Source organism: Hydra vulgaris, chromosome 06 (genome assembly GCF_038396675.1).
Source record: "Hydra vulgaris chromosome 06, alternate assembly HydraT2T_AEP".
Taxonomy (NCBI): domain Eukaryota; kingdom Metazoa; phylum Cnidaria; class Hydrozoa; order Anthoathecata; family Hydridae; genus Hydra; species Hydra vulgaris.
This window is the reverse complement of record NC_088925.1, coordinates 6787382-6811353: the sequence shown is the minus strand read 5'-3', so window position 1 is coordinate 6811353 and position 23972 is coordinate 6787382. Positions and strand designations below refer to the sequence as shown.

At 28.3% G+C, this 23972-nt stretch overlaps 1 protein-coding gene across 3 annotated transcripts in view; it reads right to left on the bottom strand.

Moving 5' to 3' along the window:
• LOC100197521 (outer dynein arm-docking complex subunit 2) overlaps positions 1-23972 on the bottom strand; it is a 38150-nt gene that overhangs the window by 5732 nt on the left and 8446 nt on the right. For all 3 annotated transcript variants that reach the window (XM_065799093.1, XM_065799094.1, XM_065799095.1), the window contains one exon: positions 8467-8613. In XM_065799093.1, coding sequence (XP_065655165.1) covers positions 8467-8613 — 147 coding nt within the window. The remainder of the gene's footprint in view (positions 1-8466; positions 8614-23972) is intronic.

Here is a 23972-nt window from a genome sequence, read left to right as displayed (position 1 = left end):
AAAGCTTGCAAATGAAATGAATCATTAACATTTTATCTTTCTTTTCACAATTGCACAGTGGGTCAGAAGCCGGCAAAACCATACAAAAAAGTTTTTAAATTTTGAAATTTTGAAAAAGGCAAATTTTGCTCAATATATTAATAAGCCAGAAATTATATTTTATTAAAAAATAATTTTTCAATAAAACGCCATATTTGTTGTTTAAATATTTCCTTAAATACTTTTTATCAATAACAACAAAAAAGTGTGAAAATTTTATTTTTTTTACATCCTTTGAAAACTTTGATTTCTTATTTTAAAGAAGTTTAAGTTTATTTTTGAACTTATAAATGACTTATATAGTATTATGTTAATATTTAAATCACATAAAAAAAAAATATTTTTTGCATTTTATATATATATTTTCAACAATGCAAACATCAATAATTTTGAGTTTTTATTTTTTTCAAAAATATCATTTAAAACCATCGGATCAACCTGTATCAACCGCTTAAAATGATATATAATTAAATACCAATATAACATTGATCTTTTGGTATAAAAATTGGCTGCCTATAGCAGCCTAAACGAATACACTTTTAAATTCAATTAACTACGTCCACGTTTCTTGTTAATGCGTTTTTGATCAATAACAAAAAATTTAAGAAGATTTGAAATTTAAAAACTGCAGTTTGACTTTATAATAATTTTTATTAAAGACATAAGTTTAAAATTAAATATTTTTGTATTTTTTAATTGCTTTCCAGTAACTTCCTCAATTTGCTCAATGAACATTTAGATCGCATTGAAACCATTATTCCTAATTTTTTATGCTACCGTTTTAAAGTAATAAAAACTCAGAGACTGTGATAAAATATGAATTATATACTTCTACGTAGTACAAGTTTGGGACATAATATTTATTATTTATTTTATAATTTCTGAAAACAATAAAACTATATGTAATCGATAAAAAAAACACCATAACAACCAATGAGAAATAAAGGAAAGGAACTGAGCTTCATAGTTACTGCTCGTAAAAAAATTACTTTATTAAAAACATTTTAAATTACTTTCTTTCAAATTAAAAGTATTTTATTGAACAGACAATCTCTTAAGAATGGATAGGAGATGTCTTATGAATTATATAATGGAAAATAATTTACTACAAAATGATGATTTACATGCAAAGATTTTGAGTTTTGTTTCCCAAAGCAATTTTGAAGAACCTAATGATAACTTGTCAATTATTTCAAAATTCATTTACCAAGCTAAAAAAAAGTGGAAAAAATCGAATAGAACAAGTGCAGTATTTTAAAAAAGATATAAAGTTTGGTTAAACCAAACTATATTTGACTGTAAAAAAAAAAAAATCGAAACAAAAACCTGTGGTATGTTTACTTTAACTATGCGTAAATTTATTATAATGTGTATAATTTATTTGTATTATTATTACAACAATTTAATAATTGATAAAATAATATTATACTTTAAGGTAGACGCCCTTCGATTTTGTTTGAAGATGCGTCTGTGAGAACTAAAGATTGCATAATTAAAGAGCTTTTGAGTAGATATAATTTAAACGAACTTTTATATGCAGCAAGTAAAAGTTTGAAAAGGGATAAAAGGTTTATAGAAGCAAAAGTGGTTAAAAAAATATACAACAAAGAATTATCGACAGAATCATTTACTTTAGAACAATCATTAGCGCTAGTCTTAGATGCTAATTTATCCAAAGAAACTTATCAGCATTTAAGAAACAATGCTCTTCCATTCAGCTCTCTATACCCATCCTATCATATTGTAAAAGAGGCTAAAATAAATGCTACCCTGAAAACATTCAGGTCAGTGACTACTCTGCAGAGGTTCCATTACAAGCTCTTCTTTTTCATACTGCATCAAGAATATGTTCAGCTTATAGTGTTGTGTTAAATTCACCTGTGCTTAAAGATTGTATTAAACTATTTATAATATAATAAGCTGGTTTTGATGCTGCAACAGGACAATCTGTTTATAAACAACTGTCAGATGTTTCTAGTGAACTTCATACAGATGAATCACTTTTCATAACTTGCTTGGTTCCTCTTGAACTATATTGTTTCAAAGATGACAAAAACAGGTTGTTTGTAGAAATCCGAAACCATCGTCAACTAATTACTGCAGACCTCTGAGATTTAAATATAGAAAAGAATCAAATGAAGTAATTCTTGCAAAATATGAGTCAATTATGGCTTCTATTAAAGAGATAACATTATCTGTTGTACCTGCTTTATTGGAGGACGGTACAACAAAGGAAGTTGAAATACAACATATTGTAAATTTAACAATGATAGATGGAAAAATTTAAACTATTATTTCCACAGCAACCAACTTATACCAATGCTGTTCAGTGTGTGGTGTACCTCCAATCGAAATGAACAATTTATCTTTAGTTGTTCAAAAAAAAACTTTAGAAGGCAATATAAAACATGGCGTTTCAACTTTGCATGTTTGGATAAGGTTTTTAGAATGTATGCTCCATATCTCTTATAAGATGCCGATTATGAAGTGGCAGGCTAGAAATCAAGACGAAAATATTGTTAAACTGAGAAAGCTTGAAGTCTGTGCTGAATTTCGAACAAGGATAGGTCTTGTCATAGACCAACCGAGAATAGGTGGGGCAGGTACATCAAACAATGGCAACACAGCTAGGCGATTTTTTCAGCAATACGATGTCTCAGCTAGTATAATGAACATCGATGTAGATCTTATGAAAAAGCTTCATATTATTCTCGCCACAATATCAAGTGGTTATGAAATTAACTTATCCAAATTTAAAACATTCTGTTGGGAAACTGCTTCGTTCTGCGTATTCCTGTACCCTTGGTATCCTATGACCCAAACACTTCATAAGATTTTGATTCATGGCTATGAAGTCATCGAACTATTTACTCTTCCATTAGGTATGTTTTCTGAAGAGGCTCAAGATGCTACCAATAAGGTTTTTAAAATTTTTTGTGAAAATTTTACAAGAAAATGCGATCGGAAAAAAAACAATTTAGACCTTTTTCATCGCCTTTTATGTGCATCTGATCCTTTAATTTGCACATTAAGAAAGAAGATACGTAACAAACAAAAAAAGTCTACCATCTGGTGTACTTGAACTATTGCAAGAGCCAACAATAGAATACTCTGCGTAAAACATAAATTTAAATAATATCCTTTTTGTTAATTTTGTTGGGTAAAAACGGAATTTTTTATAAATGGAAAATAAATGAGTTTTTTAATAATTTGCGTAATTATGTAATAAAATTTGAAGTTTTTAAAAAACAAATGTTATTTTTTCCACAAATTATGTTTTTCAATATAATAAATAAAAAAAAAAAAATTTCTTTTGGTTTTAGAGGTTTTGGCTAAAAAATGTCACTTTTGACCCACTGTGAATTGCTAAATTAGTGTTTACCTTATTTTAGACCCTTTTTAACAATGCTGACTGTATTTGGAAAGATTTGGACCAAATTCAGAAGATGAGGACCTTATTATATTTTTTTTATATGCCAAATATTGTTTTGTTTTTTTGCAAAAAATACGCCTATATATGGCAATATTTCAATAAAACTTTCATATGCAGGCACTGCTACAGGGAGTCAAAATTATTTTCTTAGAATAGCTCCTAATATTGTCTGCACACACTATTATAAATTTTAATAGAACTAGAGCATTATTTTAGTATTTATTCCTAATAAATTAAGTCAAAAAAACCAGACATAATCTATAACTATGTATATAACTAGGTCTAGTTGCATGAGAATTTTATAAATTTTTATAGAGACTTCTACTGTATGAAGTTTATATGATTATATTGCTTGATGAAAGATCATTAACTTTGTTGAACTTCTAGAATAAAAAAAATCTATTATAATAAATCTATTTGTAGTACATTTTTAATTTGTTACAGTCCTTAGAGAGAATAAAATGTTATTAATAGTCAGGCTTTTAGTATATTAGTCAATTTTGTTAAACAACATTAACAAGATAAGATCTTAAATATTAATATTGACAGTTGAAAAGTCAAACTTTAACCCAAACAAATGTTGGTTACTGCTAATAATATCACAGTATTTTTGAGATTCTCATAATGATAAATGACAACACACATAATGAGTACTCTAGTTTTTTCTAATTATCCCTCACTACTAACTTCTCATGGAAACTATATGTACAGCCCATTGCAAAATTAGTATCTGCAAAAGGTTGCCAATCCGTATCATGTTTGAATATTTTATACTTCTGATTTCATTCTCTATCTCTGTAAATTTCTTATTTATCTTTTTATGGAGTACTGTTATCATGATTGGGCTGGTTCTTCTAAAATTCTTTTTTTAGACAAGGTCTAAAAACATACTAAAAAACATAAAAACATTTTCTATCAACTCCTTACATACCTTCTGATAATTCTATCTTAAACAATGTTTGCTTACAGTGTTGTTGTTTTCTGATAAATCTATCTTAAATAGTATTTGCTTGTGTTTTTGGGTGAGAACAAATTAATAAAAAAAAGATCAATATCATGCTCCTGGTAGAATTATTTTCATTCATTTTTTTTTAAACATACTTGTTAATTTCATATCAAGGAATGTTAGATATTTTTAGCATTTTTTGATCAAAGCCTATTGTTATATACAATAAAGTTTAGGACTTTTATTCATCAATATATAACAATACATACGAAATACACAAGACTAGCATATCAAAAAGGTGAATTCAAGTCATAGTAGAACTTACAGTCTAAAACAAATTGAGATGCGAAACCCAAAAAACTTATCAAAAGAAAATTCCAAATGCTTATTAAACTTTCATTTGTTAAAAATTCATCAAAAACTTTGTAAACATGATTTCTAAGACTTATCCTTGAAATATTTTCTTTAGCTTAAATATTTTTGCATAAAAAAATACTTTGACAAACGTAAATTAATTTAAATTAAAAACAACAAAACTAGTGGCAGCCTTAAACTCAATTAAAACTCTCTTTCACCTTTTTCTGTAAGAGGTTACAAAGTAATTCCAGCAAGTTTTTATTTTTTGTTTGCTTTCAAGCTTAGGAATTGAAGCTACTATGCAGTCTTTCATAGAAAGACTGCATAGTAATATAAGGTAATATAAAGACATGCGATCGCATGTCTTTATATTACCTGGCAAATTACATTTTACTTTGACGATTTGACCACGGCTATTTCACATTCTACGACAACAAAGTCTCTTTAACAAATTTTAATATTAGAATATTTAAAGTTAATACATTTAAAAATATAAACAAAATTTTGTTGGAAAAAAAAAGGTGAATGTTTTAGAAAGCCGATAAAATTAAATAAGTTTGATCTTAAATGCTTTTATATTATAAAAACGCTTTTTAATGAAGTACCAAAACACTTCTAATGAATTTTTATAAGTATTAATAAACTTTTGTTTTTTTTTAATGTTTATCTTTTCGAACATATTTAAAAAACAAACAAAGTACAAATATTAAAACAAAGAATGAAATGGTTTTTTAATGCGTAAATTAAATAGGCAAATCATTTTAGTTTGACGAGTTTTGTTTTAGTTGGATTATACATGTATATATATATATATATATATATACATATATATACATACATATATATGCATATATATATATATATATATATATACATATATATACATACATATATATGCATATATATATATATACATATATATACATACATATATATGCATTTATATATATATATATATTGTGTTTTTGCTTTAGTTAAGTATTTTTTTTTTATTTTCTCTTTCGTAGGGCTATTTTTTTCTTTTATAAATTTTTTTTTAGATAAGTTTAGGTAAGTTTTGGTAGCGGATTTTTAAATTTTAAAATATGTCAAAAGCCATGGTCAAATTATCAAAACAAATTACTTTTTGCATGGTCATATAATTGCGTGCGTTCGCAGGTCTTCCTGTGAAACACTGCTATGTAACAATTTTTTAAATGGCTGCTAGGACCATCAGACCAAACTTGTAAAATTTTTACATCCTTTCTAATAAGGTTAGTTATTAAGAAGTCAGTTTAAAAAAATAATTGAACTTCTTGAATGGTTCAAATCATTAGAAAAACTGCAGATTTACAAGCTAACTAACTTTACTCATTTTTTGTTCCAATGTGCTGACTGAACCTACCAAAAAGTTGAGAACTTGAAACACAACTGAAATTCAGTTGTGTTTCAAGTTGAAACACAACTGAATCAAGATTGCTTTTTTTAAATCATTTTTTAAAATGTTCATAACTCTTTGATTGTTTTCTTTTTATAAATTAATTGAGTAGCATTTGAACAAACATCATTAAACAGAATTATGGCTTTGTCATTTTTATTTGCTTTTTCAAGGTACTTAGTTTTATAAGGCTGCATAACTTTCTTCCAATGGTACAAGGGAATTTTTTTATCATGTTTTTTTTTATCTGAACAGTATAGTTTGAGAAATAACACTCCGTCCTTACAAGCTAGCTTCACAAAGATTATTTCAACAATTATCACTTTTCTTGACACACACTATATATTTGGTAATTTCATTACATTCGAATAAAGGGGAACTTGCATATCTATGTAATGTAATGCTTTATATTTTCATGTTTTTGACATGAACAAATATTTTTAGGCATTCAGCTTGATAAAAGTATATGGCCCAGTCTCAAATAAGCAAACTTGGATTTATTGATTGAAAAATCAGTGTGTTCGTTTTTAAATACTTGATATGCTTCACTTAAATTCATTGATAAATTTCTTTTATGCATTATCTTTTTTACTTTATTACTTCTTAAAACAATGGTATTTTTTTCCAGGTGCCTAACGGGATATATTGTATTGTTCAAAAAAACTTATCTTACATACCTTTATTATCATTAAGAACTTATCTTACATACTTAACTTATCTTACATACCTTATTAACTTATCTTACATACCTTCGTCATCATTAAGAACATTAGGCCCATGTGTTAGGTGCATACCTTGAAAATCTTTATTAAACTAAATTGCAAGTTGTTTAACAACAGTGGCTTTTTTAAAAGGAGGAGTTGGGAGATCACATATTGAATTGAATGGTAGAGGGCAAAAACGTAAGACCACCAGCGCAATTGATCGCAATATCATCATTATTGTCATAAAAAATAGATTTGTTTTGGCAGCTAAATTAGCTTTAAAAGTTCAAGAAGATCACAACATCACAGTGACTCCTCAAACAATCAAGAAGATCACAACATCACAGTGACTCCTCAAACAATCAGAAACCATATTAGAGAACAAGGACAGGTAGAGTAGCTCTAAGACAACCGTTTTTAACTGCAAAACAAATGAAACGTCAATTGAAATTTGCAAAGAAGTACAAAAAAAATGCCGACATCATATTGTAGAAAAATTTTGTGGTCAGTTGAGTCAAAATATAAATAGAGTCCAGAAGGTGTGGCGAAAAAAGTAGAAGCTTATAAATTGAGCTGTTTGTGGCGTAGTGTAAAGGGGCAGTATGAGTTAAAAAGGAGTGGAGACACTTATTGATGACAAAATGGAAGCTTCAATGTATTGTAAAATTCTCAAAGCCAACTTCCAACTATCTACTATCTATCAAATTGAGAATGGGAAACGATTTCATCTCCAGCAGGATAACAATCCTAAACATACTGCTAAAAAAACGAAGGTATACTTTGACACAAATTACATCAATGTTTTGGAATGGCCATCTCAAAGTCCATACTTGAAGCCTATAGAAAATTTGTGGTTTATTTTGGGCAGAAAAATTGGCAACCAAGCATTTAGATGCAAAGACAACTTGAAAGAAGCTATAGTGAGCGCTTGGGATAATATAACAACAGAAGAGTCCCAAAATTTGGTCAACTCAATGCCAAATTGTCTAGCTGAGGCCATCAAGGTGAAAGGAAATCTCACTCGATACTTCCATATAATTTGATCAATTTGACATTATTATTGAAATGAAAGTTTTTTTTTGCCGCACTTTTTTAATTATCTCTTTAAATTTCCATTGCTCTAATAAAAACTATGACTTTTTTTATAAAATCTTGTTAATATTTTGTTATTATTATTTTAATGTACAATTTTAATGGAATTTTTGTAAAAACTTTACTTTTTTAGTACAAAAATTTTGGTCACAAACATAAAAGATGTGATTTTTTTTTTAGTGCACAATTATTTTTTTTGCATACTGTATTCTATAAGTTCCTAATAAAATAGCTAAATTAAAATGACAAAACAAAAACGTTCCACTTAAAAAAACAGAAAAACAAACGTTCCACTTAAAAAAACAAAAAAACAAATGTTCCACTTGAAAAAACAACAACTAATAACTTTATTTTATATAGACCATTAAATAAAAGTGAACTTATTTTACTTTTCTGTACTTTTATTATTACTTTATTTACTTTTTCAAGTAATTTTATGTTTTTATCTTGAGATAATTATAAAGTAACTCCACAATACCTTGCATTTGAGTTCATTTGTTTCCAAAAGATTAATAAGTATTTCTAGTCCTCCAACATCTCTCATAGCTAATTGACATGCTTCTTGATGTAAATTAAGATCTCTCAAAGCACATAAAGATATCACAGTTGCTGTTTGATTACCACCCTTAACAAAAAAGTATATTTACTATTATTTCAAAAAAATTTAACATAAGAGCTACACGCTAGTTTTATCTAAACATGAGTGTATATAAACCTAATATTATTGAGTATGTATCTGACATTCTAATTATCACAAAATTACAGTTATTTTTGACCCCCAAATAAATAAAAAACACAAATCTACTTTTATTAAATTTAAAAAAATCAGCATTGCATTAAATGAGCCACTACAGTTGAGGAAGTGACTTTATAGTGGTTACAACTCTGAAACATGAAACTTGACAAACAAGGACGCTGAACAGAGAAACAAGTTGAGCACGATACTACCAGGGACGTGGTGAGGATCAAACTCTAGAACTTCTTGCTTATGATGCAACTTTACCATTATACAACTACTCCATATCAATTCATCTTAAATATCAAAACCAAATCAACATTGTTTCAAAAAAATTTGTTAAACAGTCAGCTGAGAGCAAAGAGGCTTATTTATAATAAACAGAAAAACCACATTTTGTGTTTTTTTATTTTTTTATTATTAATAAATATTTGTTAACCAATGGAGGTTGGTTTACAAATATTTGGTCTCAAAAATCATAAAATTTTATGAAATATTTTAATAATCAGTAGGACTTTCTGGCAGAAAGTATTTACATGCTAACATTTAAAACCCAATTTTCTCTGTAACACAAAAAATGGACATACGGCCTCCTGGTTCTAAGCTGATGAAATGCAAACAGGAACTATACTAGTTTCTGTCTGCATCGAACAAATTATTTGACATGGCAGGTGTAATATAAGATAATAGCTTGCTTGCAGTAACTTTGAGAGTATTTATGGAAAAGCGAAGAAATGAAAACTTATAAAAATAAGATAGAGGCTCGAGCTTGGCAACTAAAACAGGTTTAACTGAACTTACAACACATTATTTGAACTTTTTTAAAAAAGAAAAGGTATCATGATAACAGCAATTCCCATTCTTTCCGATGATGCAACCTTTCGATTAAATTTGCCAAATTGTGGCAACCCCAACAATAACATTAATAAGGATGCTCATAATCCAATGCATTTTTTTAGCTAACTATTTTTTGACATCTAAATTTATGATTTTATTTATATTTTTAAATTTATAAATATTTTTTTGTTACCAATTTTTTTATAATTGATTAATAATAATTAATCAACAGAACAATTTTTTATAAGTTTTAGTTAATATTTGCAAAGGAATAAAATGTTTGTATTCCTGCCTAACACCCTGACATTCTTAATCACAAAAGTTGTAAATAAAATTCAACTTTTTTCTTCCGAGCACAGTTTTTTGACTTTTTTTGACATTAATATAATAAGTTGAATTGATAAATTAGTTGAATGTATTATATAAATTACATTAAATACATACACTGATTACAGTACAAATACATTGAAGTTTTTTGCCAGTAATATAATATAATAGTAATATAATAAATTGAATTATTAAATTAGTTTAGTTAGTATTTTTTATAGATGAATTTAGTTTTTATTTTAAATTTTTAGTATCTAAAAATGATCAAAACTGCATTTTGATTATTTTTAGATAGTAAAAAGTTAAAAAATGTTGTATAATGTCAAAGAAATCTAATTTATCACTAGAAAAAAGTTCTAGTAATCTTCAAAAATTGTTGAAACTACCGAACTCAACAGTGAGTGATACTATTTGACGGTTTAAATGTGTTGGTAAAAATAAAGATAAGAAAAGAAGTTGGTGTCCCTGCAAAACATCAAACAAAACAAGTCTGAATGAGAGTCAATTATACTCTCATGTAATCAAAATGTAAAATTAACAGCTCAAGAAAGAACATCTAACTTCAATGCGGCTCATAATAAAATTATTTCAGAAAGGACTGTACAATGTCCCTTTGTACAGTCCTTTCTGAAATAATTTTATTATGAAAAAACTGTTGGCTTTAATCGGGGCTACTGGAAAACCTCTTTTAAAAGCAGTAAAATAAAAAAAAACTTAAATGGGCTCTAGCACATAAAAATTGGATAAAAATACATTAGTGAAATGTATTGTGAATGGACTAAGTCTAAATTTTTTGCTTTTAGAACAAAATAAGGGGTTGTTTGTCTGTTGGTCTATGAGGGACAAACAGCTACTGAAAAATTTTATCCACTGTGTATACAGCCTGTTGTCAAACATGGTAAAGGTTCAGTAATGGTGTAGGGCTCTTTTGCTTCTAATCAGATTGGTAATCTCGTAAAAGTGAATGGAATTCTTGGTAAAAAAGAATATCATAAGATATTCTTTCTTAACTAATCAGGCATGGTTCCACCATTCAATAGGATAATGATCCAAAACACACATCCAAATACTGCGCAAACTCCTGAACTCAACCCAATTGAGTTATTATGGAAACAACTGGATTGTGAGGTACGAAAAGAGTTTATGGTCAATTTTACAGTGAGTGTGAAATGATATTTATACAGTTTATTTGGAGTAAAGAAAAAAAAAAAAAAAAAAAAAAAAAAAAAAAAAAATTTCTTTTAAAAAAAAATATTAATGTCATTAATATATAAAATTATATTTTAAATATGATTGTCATGATTTTTTTGATATATAGCAAGTATTTAAGGCGGTTCCTAAAATATTGGAGTCTGGGAATAGATTGTCCTGTTGTCGGAGTGGTCCTCTCCTCCATTACTTTTTAAATGATATGATATTAAAGAATAGAAAGCATATATAAATTACTTTATTGTTTTTATTACGATTTGGGTCATTCCATGCCAAATGAACCAAAATTTTAGGATTTCAACATGGACCCCTCAGATTTTGATGAAACTTAGTGGGTTTTTTATTATTAATGAGAAAAGCAATTCTTGAAATATTCAGCATAAAATCTTTTGTGGTTCATGAGATATGGTCATTTGAAATTTCTGATTTTTCCAAAAATAAAAACTTCAGTAGCAAAAACATGTTTTGTTCATACTTTGAAGCTTTATATTTTAAAAACAAAATTTCAGAAAATCTTCTAGTTATTTTTATTGTGTACAACTCTAGACTTACTTTAACAAAATATTGACATTGAATTCTCCAATTTCACATTTTCGCCATAATGGCTACCTAAAAAACTTAAAAAAATGTTTGCAGATATAAAAAGTTGATTTTTAATGATTCAATATACAAAACCTGCAGTTTAAGAAGTGAAAAGACATATTTTTTTAGTTTCTATATATGGTAGGCTTCCAAATTTTCAGAAATTTACTGATAAAATACAATTCAGTAAAAAATTATAGACTTCTAAAAATGGCTGCGGCTAAAACTTAGGAAAATGGGTCTCCACTTCAAACCACCGGTAACCTAGAATCAACACTGGTTTTAATAAGATTTTTATTTTCTTCTAATTCAATAGACTTTATTACAGTGATTTCAGAAAAAAAAATAGTGGGAACTCATGGGGAAGTTACAAAATCAGAACAATGAAAATTGCTTAAAATGCATTAAAAACATTAAAAATAAAGTTATTGTTGTACTTTAGTTTGTATTATATATTGTAATACAAAGTATGTATGAATTTAAAAGTATATTATAATCAGTACTAGAGATAAGTCTTTAATTAGGCCTGAATTAAACCCAGTTTTTAAATATCCTAGCTCTTTCCTGTTCCCTCCCCTGTCCATTTACTTTTTAACATTCACATTTTCCCCCAGAACTTAGAAAAAAATTGTAATCAAACACTTCTCCTTACATGTGTCTGGTTTTATGTCTGATGCATGAAATGCCACTAAACATAAACATATAAAAACTCAAACTTAGTTTTTTTAATGTTTTCACATAAAACTTATAAGCAACTTATTAGGTAAAAATGAAAAGAAAGGCTTTTAGTTTAACTTACCTAATATTTAATATCATGACTATAAATTTTATAATATTTTTCCTATACATTCACTATTCCACCCCTCCGCATTAATTTGACTTAATTGATTATCATTTTCAAATTGAGATTACAACTTATGACAAGTTATAAGAGTTGACTTGTCAACACAATGCACTAGTTGATTATGTAATAAAGAATATTTATATGTAATAAACAATCAATATAAACATTGAATCTTTTAAATAAATTTTGTGCTAAAAAACTTAGATCAAAGTGGTGTCTTCCTATTGGAGGTGCTTCAGGTCTCCATTAAGTATGAGTTTGTGAGTACTGCTAGAATGAAAACCTTTTAGTATTACAAATACCAGATATTTCAGGCTATACCTCTTGACATTAGTTGTATGTGACTTAACAAATCTAGACTGCATGCCGCACAGTTGTAATAACTGCCCAGATACCAACACACTTAAAGAGTATCTAACTGCTTTGTTTGATTGACACAGCATTGAAGATATCACCTTAAATCGTGGCAAAAAAGCCAACAAAAAACATGGTACAGTTCCAGTAACCATTCCGGTGTATGATTTTATTGAAAAAGCTTGTCACCAAATAGACCAACTAAGAGACCACCATTATATAACCAAAGATCAAGCAGCATATTTGCAGCATCTAAAAATAACATTACCAAATAACCATATTTTAACATTACTAGACTTTGCTGAAAATTACAGTTTTTTAATTTAAGATGCAGTATAAGATTGCCATAAAATGTAAAAAGTGTTTGTATCATTTCAGATCATTTGCAACACAATACAAACTCAGTTCATTGTTTCATTTATGAAGTAATAAAACAAAAGAGTTGTTGCCTTACTTTAACGATTGCATTTATTTTAGTGAAGGGGCAGGTTCACAATACAAAAATTATGAAAACATATATAACTTATGTCACCATGAATATACTATGAGTATACAAATGTAAATGTTCCTAAAATGCAGTATATAGTTCCATTGCTTCTCTTTTAACAGGAATTAGTATAGCATGTGTTTATGATGTAAAATGGTCTTTAGGCAATATTGTGGAAATATCTGAAGAAAATCAAGATGTTCTTATTAAGTTCATGACGCAGTCTATTTCCTCAAAAACTTTTACTTGGCCACATAAAGAAGATATTTTCAGGGTTCCAATAATGCACATTTTATGCAAAATTTCATCTTTAAAAGTTCAACCAACAACTAGTAAATGGTATGAACTATCAGTTCAAGAAAAAACTGTACATTACATTGTACAATAGCATAAGTAACATAATAAAATAGCCATGTGGCAAAATTACTATAAAGTTGAATTATTTGATTTAAACCTAGTTTTTTAGCAAAAATTTATTTACAAGATTCAATGTTTATATTGATTGTTTATTACATATAAATATTCTTTATTACATAATCAACTAGTGCATTGTGTTGACAAGTCAACTCTTATAACTTGTCATAAGTTGTAATCTCAATTTGAAAATGATAATCAATTAAGTCAAATTAATGCGGAGGGGTGGAATAGTGAATGTATAGGAAAAATATTATAAAATTTATAGTCATGATATTAAATATTAGGTAAGTTAAACTAAAAGCCTTTCTTTTCATTTTTACCTAATAAGTTGCTTATAAGTTTTATGTGAAAACATTAAAAAAACTAAGTTTGAGTTTTTATATGTTTATGTTTAGTGGCATTTCATGCATCAGACATAAAACCAGACACATGTAAGGAGAAGTGTTTGATTACAATTTTTTTCTAAGTTCTGGGGGAAAATGTGAATGTTAAAAAGTAAATGGACAGGGGAGGGAACAGGAAAGAGCTAGGATATTTAAAAACTGGGTTTAATTCAGGCCTAATTAAAGACTTATCTCTAGTACTGATTATAATATACTTTTAAATTCATACATACTTTGTATTACAATATATAATACAAACTAAAGTACAACAATAACTTTATTTTTAATGTTTTTAATGCATTTTAAGCAATTTTCATTGTTCTGATTTTGTAACTTCCCCATGAGTTCCCACTATTTTTTTTTCTGAAATCACTGTAATAAAGTCTATTGAATTAGAAGAAAATAAAAATCTTATTAAAACCAGTGTTGATTCTAGGTTACCGGTGGTTTGAAGTGGAGACCCATTTTCCTAAGTTTTAGCCGCAGCCATTTTTAGAAGTCTATAATTTTTTACTGAATTGTATTTTATCAGTAAATTTCTGAAAATTTGGAAGCCTACCATATATAGAAACTAAAAAAATATGTCTTTTCACTTCTTAAACTGCAGGTTTTGTATATTGAATCATTAAAAATCAACTTTTTATATCTGCAAACATTTTTTTAAGTTTTTTAGGTAGCCATTATGGCGAAAATGTGAAATTGGAGAATTCAATGTCAATATTTTGTTAAAGTAAGTCTAGAGTTGTACACAATAAAAATAACTAGAAGATTTTCTGAAATTTTGTTTTTAAAATATAAAGCTTCAAAGTATGAACAAAACATGTTTTTGCTACTGAAGTTTTTATTTTTGGAAAAATCAGAAATTTCAAATGACCATATCTCATGAACCACAAAAGATTTTATGCTGAATATTTCAAGAATTGCTTTTCTCATTAATAATAAAAAACCCACTAAGTTTCATCAAAATCTGAGGGGTCCATGTTGAAATCCTAAAATTTTGGTTCATTTGGCATGGAATGACCCAAATCGTAATAAAAACAATAAAGTAATTTATATATGCTTTCTATTCTTTAATATCATATCATTTAAAAAGTAATGGAGGAGAGGACCACTCCGACAACAGGACAATCTATTCCCAGACTCCAATATTTTAGGAACCGCCTTAAATACTTGCTATATATCAAAAAAATCATGACAATCATATTTACAATATAATTGTATAGATTAATGACATTAAGATTTTTTTTTACAAGCAATTTTTTTTTTTTTTTTTTTTTTTTTTTTTTTTTTTTTTCTTTACTCCAAATAAACTGTATAAATATCATTTCACACTCACTGTAAAATTGACCATAAACTCTTTTCGTACCTCACAATCCAGTTGTTTCCATAATAACTCAATTGGGTTGAGTTCAGGAGTTTGCGCAGTATTTGGATGTGTGTTTTGGATCATTATCCTATTGAATGGTGGAACCATGCCTGATTAGTTAAGAAAGAATATCTTATGATATTCTTTTTTACCAAGAATTCCATTCACTTTTACGAGATTACCAATCTGATTAGAAGCAAAAGAGCCCTACACCATTACTGAACCTTTACCATGTTTGACAACAGGCTGTATACACAGTGGATAAAATTTTTCAGTAGCTGTTTGTCCCTCATAGACCAACAGACAAACAACCCCTTATTTTGTTCTAAAAGCAAAAAATTTAGACTTAGTCCATTCACAATACATTTCACTAATGTATTTTTATCCAATTTTTATGTGCTAGAGCCCATTTAAGTTTTTTTTTATTTTACTGCTTTTAAAAGAGGTTTTCCAGTAGCCCCGATTAAAGCCAACAGTTTTTTCATAATAAAATTATTTCAGAAAGGACTGTACAAAGGGACATTGTACAGTCCTTTCTGAAATAATTTTATTATGAGCCGCATTGAAGTTAGATGTTCTTTCTTGAGCTGTTAATTTTACATTTTGATTACATGAGAGTATAATTGACTCTCATTCAGACTTGTTTTGTTTGATGTTTTGCAGGGACACCAACTTCTTTTCTTATCTTTATTTTTACCAACACATTTAAACCGTCAAATAGTATCACTCACTGTTGAGTTCGGTAGTTTCAACAATTTTTGAAGATTACTAGAACTTTTTTCTAGTGATAAATTAGATTTCTTTGACATTATACAACATTTTTTAACTTTTTACTATCTAAAAATAATCAAAATGCAGTTTTGATCATTTTTAGATACTAAAAATTTAAAATAAAAACTAAATTCATCTATAAAAAATACTAACTAAACTAATTTAATAATTCAATTTATTATATTACTATTATATTATATTACTGGCAAAAAACTTCAATGTATTTGTACTGTAATCAGTGTATGTATTTAATGTAATTTATATAATACATTCAACTAATTTATCAATTCAACTTATTATATTAATGTCAAAAAAAGTCAAAAAACTGTGCTCGGAAGAAAAAAGTTGAATTTTATTTACAACTTTTGTGATTAAGAATGTCAGGGTGTTAAGCAGGAATATATTTTTTACAGCGTTTTTGTAATATTGGGAATATTTAATGTTATTATTTTACAAAATATTTGAAACTTGTATTAAAATTATCCTATTCCTTCAAAATAAAAAGAAAAAAAGCCTTTGAATTTTGGGAATTTAGCATTACACCTAGTGCTATTGGGCTGGCTAACACCCTGTGAGTTTGAGCAACTTTATAATACCAAAATAAAGAAAACATACATTTATAATTATTATTTTCAAAAACCCATTAGTAAATTTTTTTTAAAACTATTTTATAACTAACAAAGAATTTTGGAACTATCAAAACTTAAAGTGACCGGAAACTTTTGCCATTTTCGCGTGGAGAAACAAGTTGAGCGCGGCACTACCAGGGACCCAGGGACATGGTGGGAATCAAACTCAGAACCTCTTGCTTATAAAGCAAGCGCTCAATGACTATACCACTACCGCATATATATATATATATATATATATATATATATATATATATATATATATATATATATATATATATATATATATATATATATTTATATATATATATATATATATATATATATATATATATATATATATATATATATATATATAAATTAGTAAAAACACGTATTAAATCTTTTCTTTGACAACTTGTTTCACCATCAGTAGATTCATCAGGCTTCCTGTTTTGTTTTTTTTTGTTGTTTTTTTTTTTTCAACGTCTTTGTTTCCAATGTCTTTGCTTCCAACAAGGCTGCAAGCAACCGCTATTAGAGTTGGAAGTTACTGGAAAAGAAAAGATAACTATTATAACTATTATTTCAACTATTGATATAATAGAGCAAGATAACGATTGACAGACAACTTAATAGATTGCAAATTATATGAATCAGGAAAGCAAGATGAAGGAAGCGAATTCCAAACAACTGATGTTTGAGGAAAAAAACTAGACAAATAAGAGTTTTTGAAGCACTTAGGAATAATCACGAGTAACAACGATGACAAGTGACACAAGAATAAATTTTAGAAGACGGTACAAGAGACGCTAGCTCTTTAGAGCAGTGCCCATTATAATATTTGTAGAAAAGAGAAAGAGAAGCAATGTTATTATGATGTGATAATGGTTGAAGGTTGGCTGCAAAAGAAAGTTATGTTTACAATGCGTTTTTGCACCTTCTCTAAAAGAGAAAGGGCAGCATTGGATGATCCACCCTAGATATGGCAACAGTATTCCAAACAAGGATGGATTTCAAATTTATAGAGATATAGAAAAGAATCCAGAGTAAGAAAGTCGCTAGCACAATAAAGAGATGCAACCTTAGCAGATGCTAATTCTGCAATAGATTTGATATATGGTTTCTAAGAAAGATCAGAAGTAAGATTTAATCCTAGAAGATGAAGGCTAGATGACTCATTGAGTACATTACCATTCATAAATCTAAGAAGATCTAAATTATTGCGATAACGATTGGCTGAAAAAAATTAGGTTTTATCTAAATTAAAGTTCACCAGCCACTGTGAGCCCCGTGCTGTAGCAAAAGTGAGATCCTTTTCAAGCTCAAAAGCCCCCTCCAAGCGATCAGATAGTGTTGACTTCTTATCAAGACAAGAATAAATGGTAGTATCATCAGCGAACAATGTCACCTTATATGTGAGAATATCTGGAAGATCGTTAATATAAATTAAAAAGAGTATAGAGTCAAGGATAGAACCCTGAAGTTACAGGATATGAAGAAGTGTGCTGTCCATTGAGGACAACTTTTATACAACAATTGGAAAGGAAAGATTCAATATTCTTAAAGATGTTACTAGATACACCGTAAGAAGAAAGCTTATGGAGAAGACCTGCATGCCAAACTTTATCAAAAGCTTTAGAAATGTCAAGAGTGATGGCCTTAACCTCTCCAACTTTATATAATGTACAATAAAATCTATCAGTTATTACTGTTAGCAAATCGGCTGTAGAATGAGAAAATTGAAATCCATATTGATAATCAGAAAGTAAGTTATTAGTTCAAGATGAGAGATTAGGCGTTTATTAATTAAAGATTCAAAAACCTTGTTTATGATAGGAAGATAACTAATGGGGCAGTAGTTAGACAAGTCAGATCACTCTCCAGAACTTTTGAAAATAGGAATAACAGATGTCGCTTTCCAGCAGGCTGGAAAACAAAACTCCAATAAGCACTTGTTAAATAGTTTTGAGAGTATAGACTACAGCTCCGAAGAACACTTCTGCAAGTCTACAACAGGTATGTTGTCCAGACTACAAGTTTTAAAAGAGTCAGCAGGAAATCACAGATACAGAAACTGGAGTAATATGAATATCAGGCAATGGATCATGCTGTTTGTCTGCAATATCAGGTAGAATGCAACTAATGGAATCAAAAGATGATGTTGATAAAAAGTTCTTAGCAGACAACTTAACTTTGTCTTTAGGTGAGGTGACAAAACCTGAACTGTACAAGAGAGGTGGAATAACAGATTTGCCCTTATTATTGATACTGTTAAAGATTCTCAAGAAGTCAGGAGAACCTAATTTTTTAGATGAAATACGAGATTTTATGACCTGAGAATCGGCATTAGGCAAAACCTTTTTACAATGATTTCTAGCAATAGCAAACAGACGTCTGTTTTCTGAAGAATTGTTATGCTGATAGATGTTATGCTGAAAGTAATGGTTTCGATTGGAAATTGCAGCAGCACAATGTGAGGAAAACCATAGAGAAGAGTAAGGCTTGATTTGGAATCGTTGAGATGGTATAAAAGATTCCATGCCAGCCTGAATATGTAAAGTTATGTAAGAAGCACATTTATATTCAGGAAGACGAAAGATTTCTACCCAAGGGTTGTCACAAAGAAAATCACGGAAAGAGTCCCAGTCAGCTCTAAGGTAGTTGTAAGAGGTACAATAATAGGGGTATTCTGATGATGAAAGAAGAATGAAATTATAGCTTTAGAGAGATCAAACCATGATCAGAAGCACCTAAGAGTGAATGTGGAGAAACTGAGCACTGACTAGGATCAGAAATAAGACATAAGTCAAGTAGAGAAGGTAAATGATTTGGGTTGTCTGGAAAACGAGTTGGAAAGTTGAATATTTGAGTTAGAGATTGAGAAAGGCAAATGTTGTGGGTCTTAAAGCTTGCAGAGTCACTGACACTAGAGCCAAACCATACAATGATATTGGCTGATGAATAAATAGGAAGGGCTTTTGGTTCTTTTTTTGGTCAATTTGATAAGAAATAACATCAAAAAGAGTGCAGTCTTGAGATGAAGGAGAGCGATATAGAACAAAGAGAAAGGCCATAGAGTGAAGTGGTGCTAAATGAAAGCACATAAAGGAATAGTCTGTGGATCCAAACCTAGTTTCCCCACTAATATGTGAATTCTTACAAATGTAAATACCCAGGCCAAGCATGTGACTATTGGAGTCTTTACAAATTCAGGGAAGATAACCATCAACACTAAGATCACAAGATGAGACAGCTGAACTCAAATTAGTCTCAAAAAGAGCAAATAGGTCTGGTGAACTTTGCAAGATATAAGACTCAACAGAAAAAAAGTTACTTCGAAGACCACGAATATTAGTGAATGATAGGTTTAGAGAACTTGGTGACAGCGATGGTTTTTTGTGTTTTATAGTTTTAGGTACTTAAGTCATTTTTAAATTTGTTAAAGAACTTGACTCAAAGCATAGATAGTACTCAGTACACTATTTAATAGCCCAAGCAATTGCCTCATTACTACTAATAAATCCTAAGCCATAACAAAGGGCTCCAAATGTGGCCTTGACAACGCACACCAAAAGTACAAGCAGGGACACCATCTATGCGCTAGATGGTGTTCCTGTATGCTATATTTTATAGCTGTTGATGGAATCAGCCTCGCTCAGAGCTACCACAGAGTTTAGAAAACCTAACTACCAGCCGGCCTTAGAACCATAAAAATGAGTTTTGGAGCTGTACCCTCATTAGGAGATAATAGATTGAGTTGCCTAGTCATAAAAACAGAGACATAAGCAAAACCCATGCATTGAGTCAAGAAGATCCAGCATTCGACATCCTAAACTGGAAACAATGTATTATAAATATATCTGCGCCAGCTTAATAGATGAAGAAAGGGTGCAGGGCTAGTCAACAGATAGAATCTGTTTACCCCTTAAGTCTTTACCTAGGAGGCTTTCTACAAGACAGTAGCTGGATGTATTTGACATCTCCAGAATATGAGTACTTTTATTGAGACACCAACTTTAGCCTTTACAAGAGCCTTAAGGCAGGGGGTATTTTAAGTCAGAGTTGGCTTCTCCAAGGCTTAGCCTAAAAAAGCGTATCCTACAAGGCAACAGGACATGAAGCAGGTTGTTATAGAGTTGAAGGACATGAAGCAGGTTGTATCTGTACAAACTTTCATCATTTCTTAAATTATCAAATACTATTACTTATTTATAACTAATGATAATTACCTGAAGATTAGTCATAATAATTCTGATAAAATTAATTGATTTTAGTTATAACTTTTGATTTATTATTATAAATCTCTAAATTAAGAAAGCTATACGCCACACCATCATCAAAATATTAATCTTACATTAATAAAGCTGTCTTTTTCAACATTATGGGAAAAGTAAAAATAACCTTTAATGATTTTTTTTTTTTTTTTCAGAATTTTTATCATTTTTTGGATTTTTATAAACCATGCTAGCCAGCAATAAACAGTAAACCAGCAATAAAGCAATAAACCAGTTTATTGCTTTATTGCAACATGTTATAATAGTCACATTATAATGTACTACTGTAGTAGTTAAATTATCAAAGGTTATTTTATAAAAAAAATTATCAGTGTTTAAGTAAAATTTTAAAAATAATTATTTTTATAATTTTACTTTAATACAATATTTCTTGAAAAAATACCTGCAACACCAAAGTATGTTTAAACTTTTTAAATTCTTTTGATATTTTATATTTCTAACTTCTGAAGTATATAGAAATTCTTAGAGTTTGTGGTAATTCTGAGATATGTAGTGATTCTAAGAGTATGCGCTGATTCCGAGAGTGGTAATGGTGTGATGAATGTGTTAGTCATACCATGTATGTCGTTGTTATGTTATATATTTAATATGATTGTATGATTTATGGAATAGCTAGGTGCTTTATGTGGTTAATGAGTATTGATTTGAGAAAAAATTTAAGACTATAAGTTTTCAATAGAAATATATGTTATATTTACAGATTATGTGTAAATATAACATATTTCTATTGAAAATTTAAATTTAATACAAACAGAGGTAGATTATAAATAGATTTTTATGTGCTGTTTTATTTGCTTCGTTTTAAATTAGTAGAAAGAAAATAATAAAAGTTCAATATGCACATAATGATTTTTAGTAAATGGCAAAACAATTTTTTGCCATTTTCTGGATTTGCTCAAAAAAAGTTACTTTTTTCAAGCCTTCCCAGGAAAGGTATGTGGTTTTTTCAGAGTGGTTGTTATTTTTGGTAAGTCAAAGCAAAAAAAAAAAAAAAAAGTTTTAAAAATTAAAAATAATGATTTTCCTATATTTTATCTATTTTTTTTTTTTTAAGAAGGAAAGCAAAAATTAATGTCATCTGTTTGTAAAATATATTTGTATAATTTTGATGTAACAAGTATATATTGCCCCTATAAGAAAAGGCTTGTGTAATGCACGCATACCCTTTTATATATAAATTTTTGTATTATATAAGTATATTTATTTAGTTCTAAATATACACATGTTTAGCTCATTTGAATAAGGTGTTGTTCATACACGGAATGTCCATGATTTGATTTCCACAACTATCCACAAATTTTTTTGTTTTTCTTTTAAATACCGCTGGTCATATTTGCTTTGTAACCATTTATCTTTTCTTATTTGCATATAAAATATCTTTATGTTGTATGTTTCTGAATGATATCTTATCACTTTCAGATATCTTATATCATTTAAGCCTTTCAGTGTATTTTCTAAGTAAGGCACACACACATATATACATAGTTTTTAAGCTTCAATTAGGCCTTGTCATCTACACATAGCGTTAATTGTTTCATATTACCTTTCTTTTCCTGTACGCTCTTTATCCCTAATATTTTAACGGAGATACATTTCTTTTTAACATTCAGCTCAGTGTGTGTAAAAAAAACATTCAGGATGAGGTTTGCCTTGAACCAAAAACTTTTTTTTTATGAAGTTTATGAAATGTGCATACAATTAGGAGAAAATAAACACATTGCAATTTATATTTTCGCTTTCCTCTTTAAAAAAAAAAGTTAAATAAAGGAAAATCATTCTTTTTAATGTAGACTTTAAACTGTTTTGTATATTTATTTTTTTTTTGCTTTACCTAGTCTAATTTTGTTGCTGAAAATAACAACCACTCTTAAGAAACAAAAATAAAAACAGTACACAAATTATTTTTTTCTTATAATTTTTTTCTATTTAAGTTTCTTTTTATTTCCTATTTTGTTAGTTTTTTCAAAAACAAAAAAAGCTTTTTTGTTTTTTCCACAATGAATAATAATTATAATACTCATTTCCTGGGAAGGCTTGATTTTTTATGCTAAAAAATCTAAAATCTGATTTTTTTATTAAACAAGAATTTTTCCATCCACGTGGTCCATGGTTTATTTCCAAATAAAAGTGGACAAAATTGTTTTATCCCAAAAGATTATACTTTCCTGAACATTAAAGAGCATCTCTTAAATCATGTTTAAGAGAAAAAAATTTTAACACACCCTAATATATATATATATATATATATATATATATATATATATATATATATATATATATATATATATATATATATATATATGTATATATATATATATAGCAACAAATAGTGCTCGCTTCGTTATGAAAGTAAAAAATTACACTTGTCTGAAGAACTTGCGAGGGAGAAAATTTTAATTTTATAGAAAATATTTTTAGTAAAAGTTTTTTGCTGAAGTCAAAATATGTTTAAACAGTAAAGTTTGCATATTGTTAAATAATTAAGTTATATTTGTAATAACGTACTTCATGCATAATTTATGTGTGACATACTTCAATTTTAATTTATGCGGTATAAGTTCAAATTAAAAATGATTTATTTTTTCTATTTGAAAGCTAAATCCAGCATATTTTCTTTTTTAAATTCCATTTGAACTTTATCATATTATTCGCTTAATCATACCCTGGTTAAGTCAAACCATTTGCTAACTCATATAGTTCTTTAGGGTCCATTTGACAAAAAACTTCGCTTAACTAGAACTTTTACTTTGAATTGCATAAAAGTC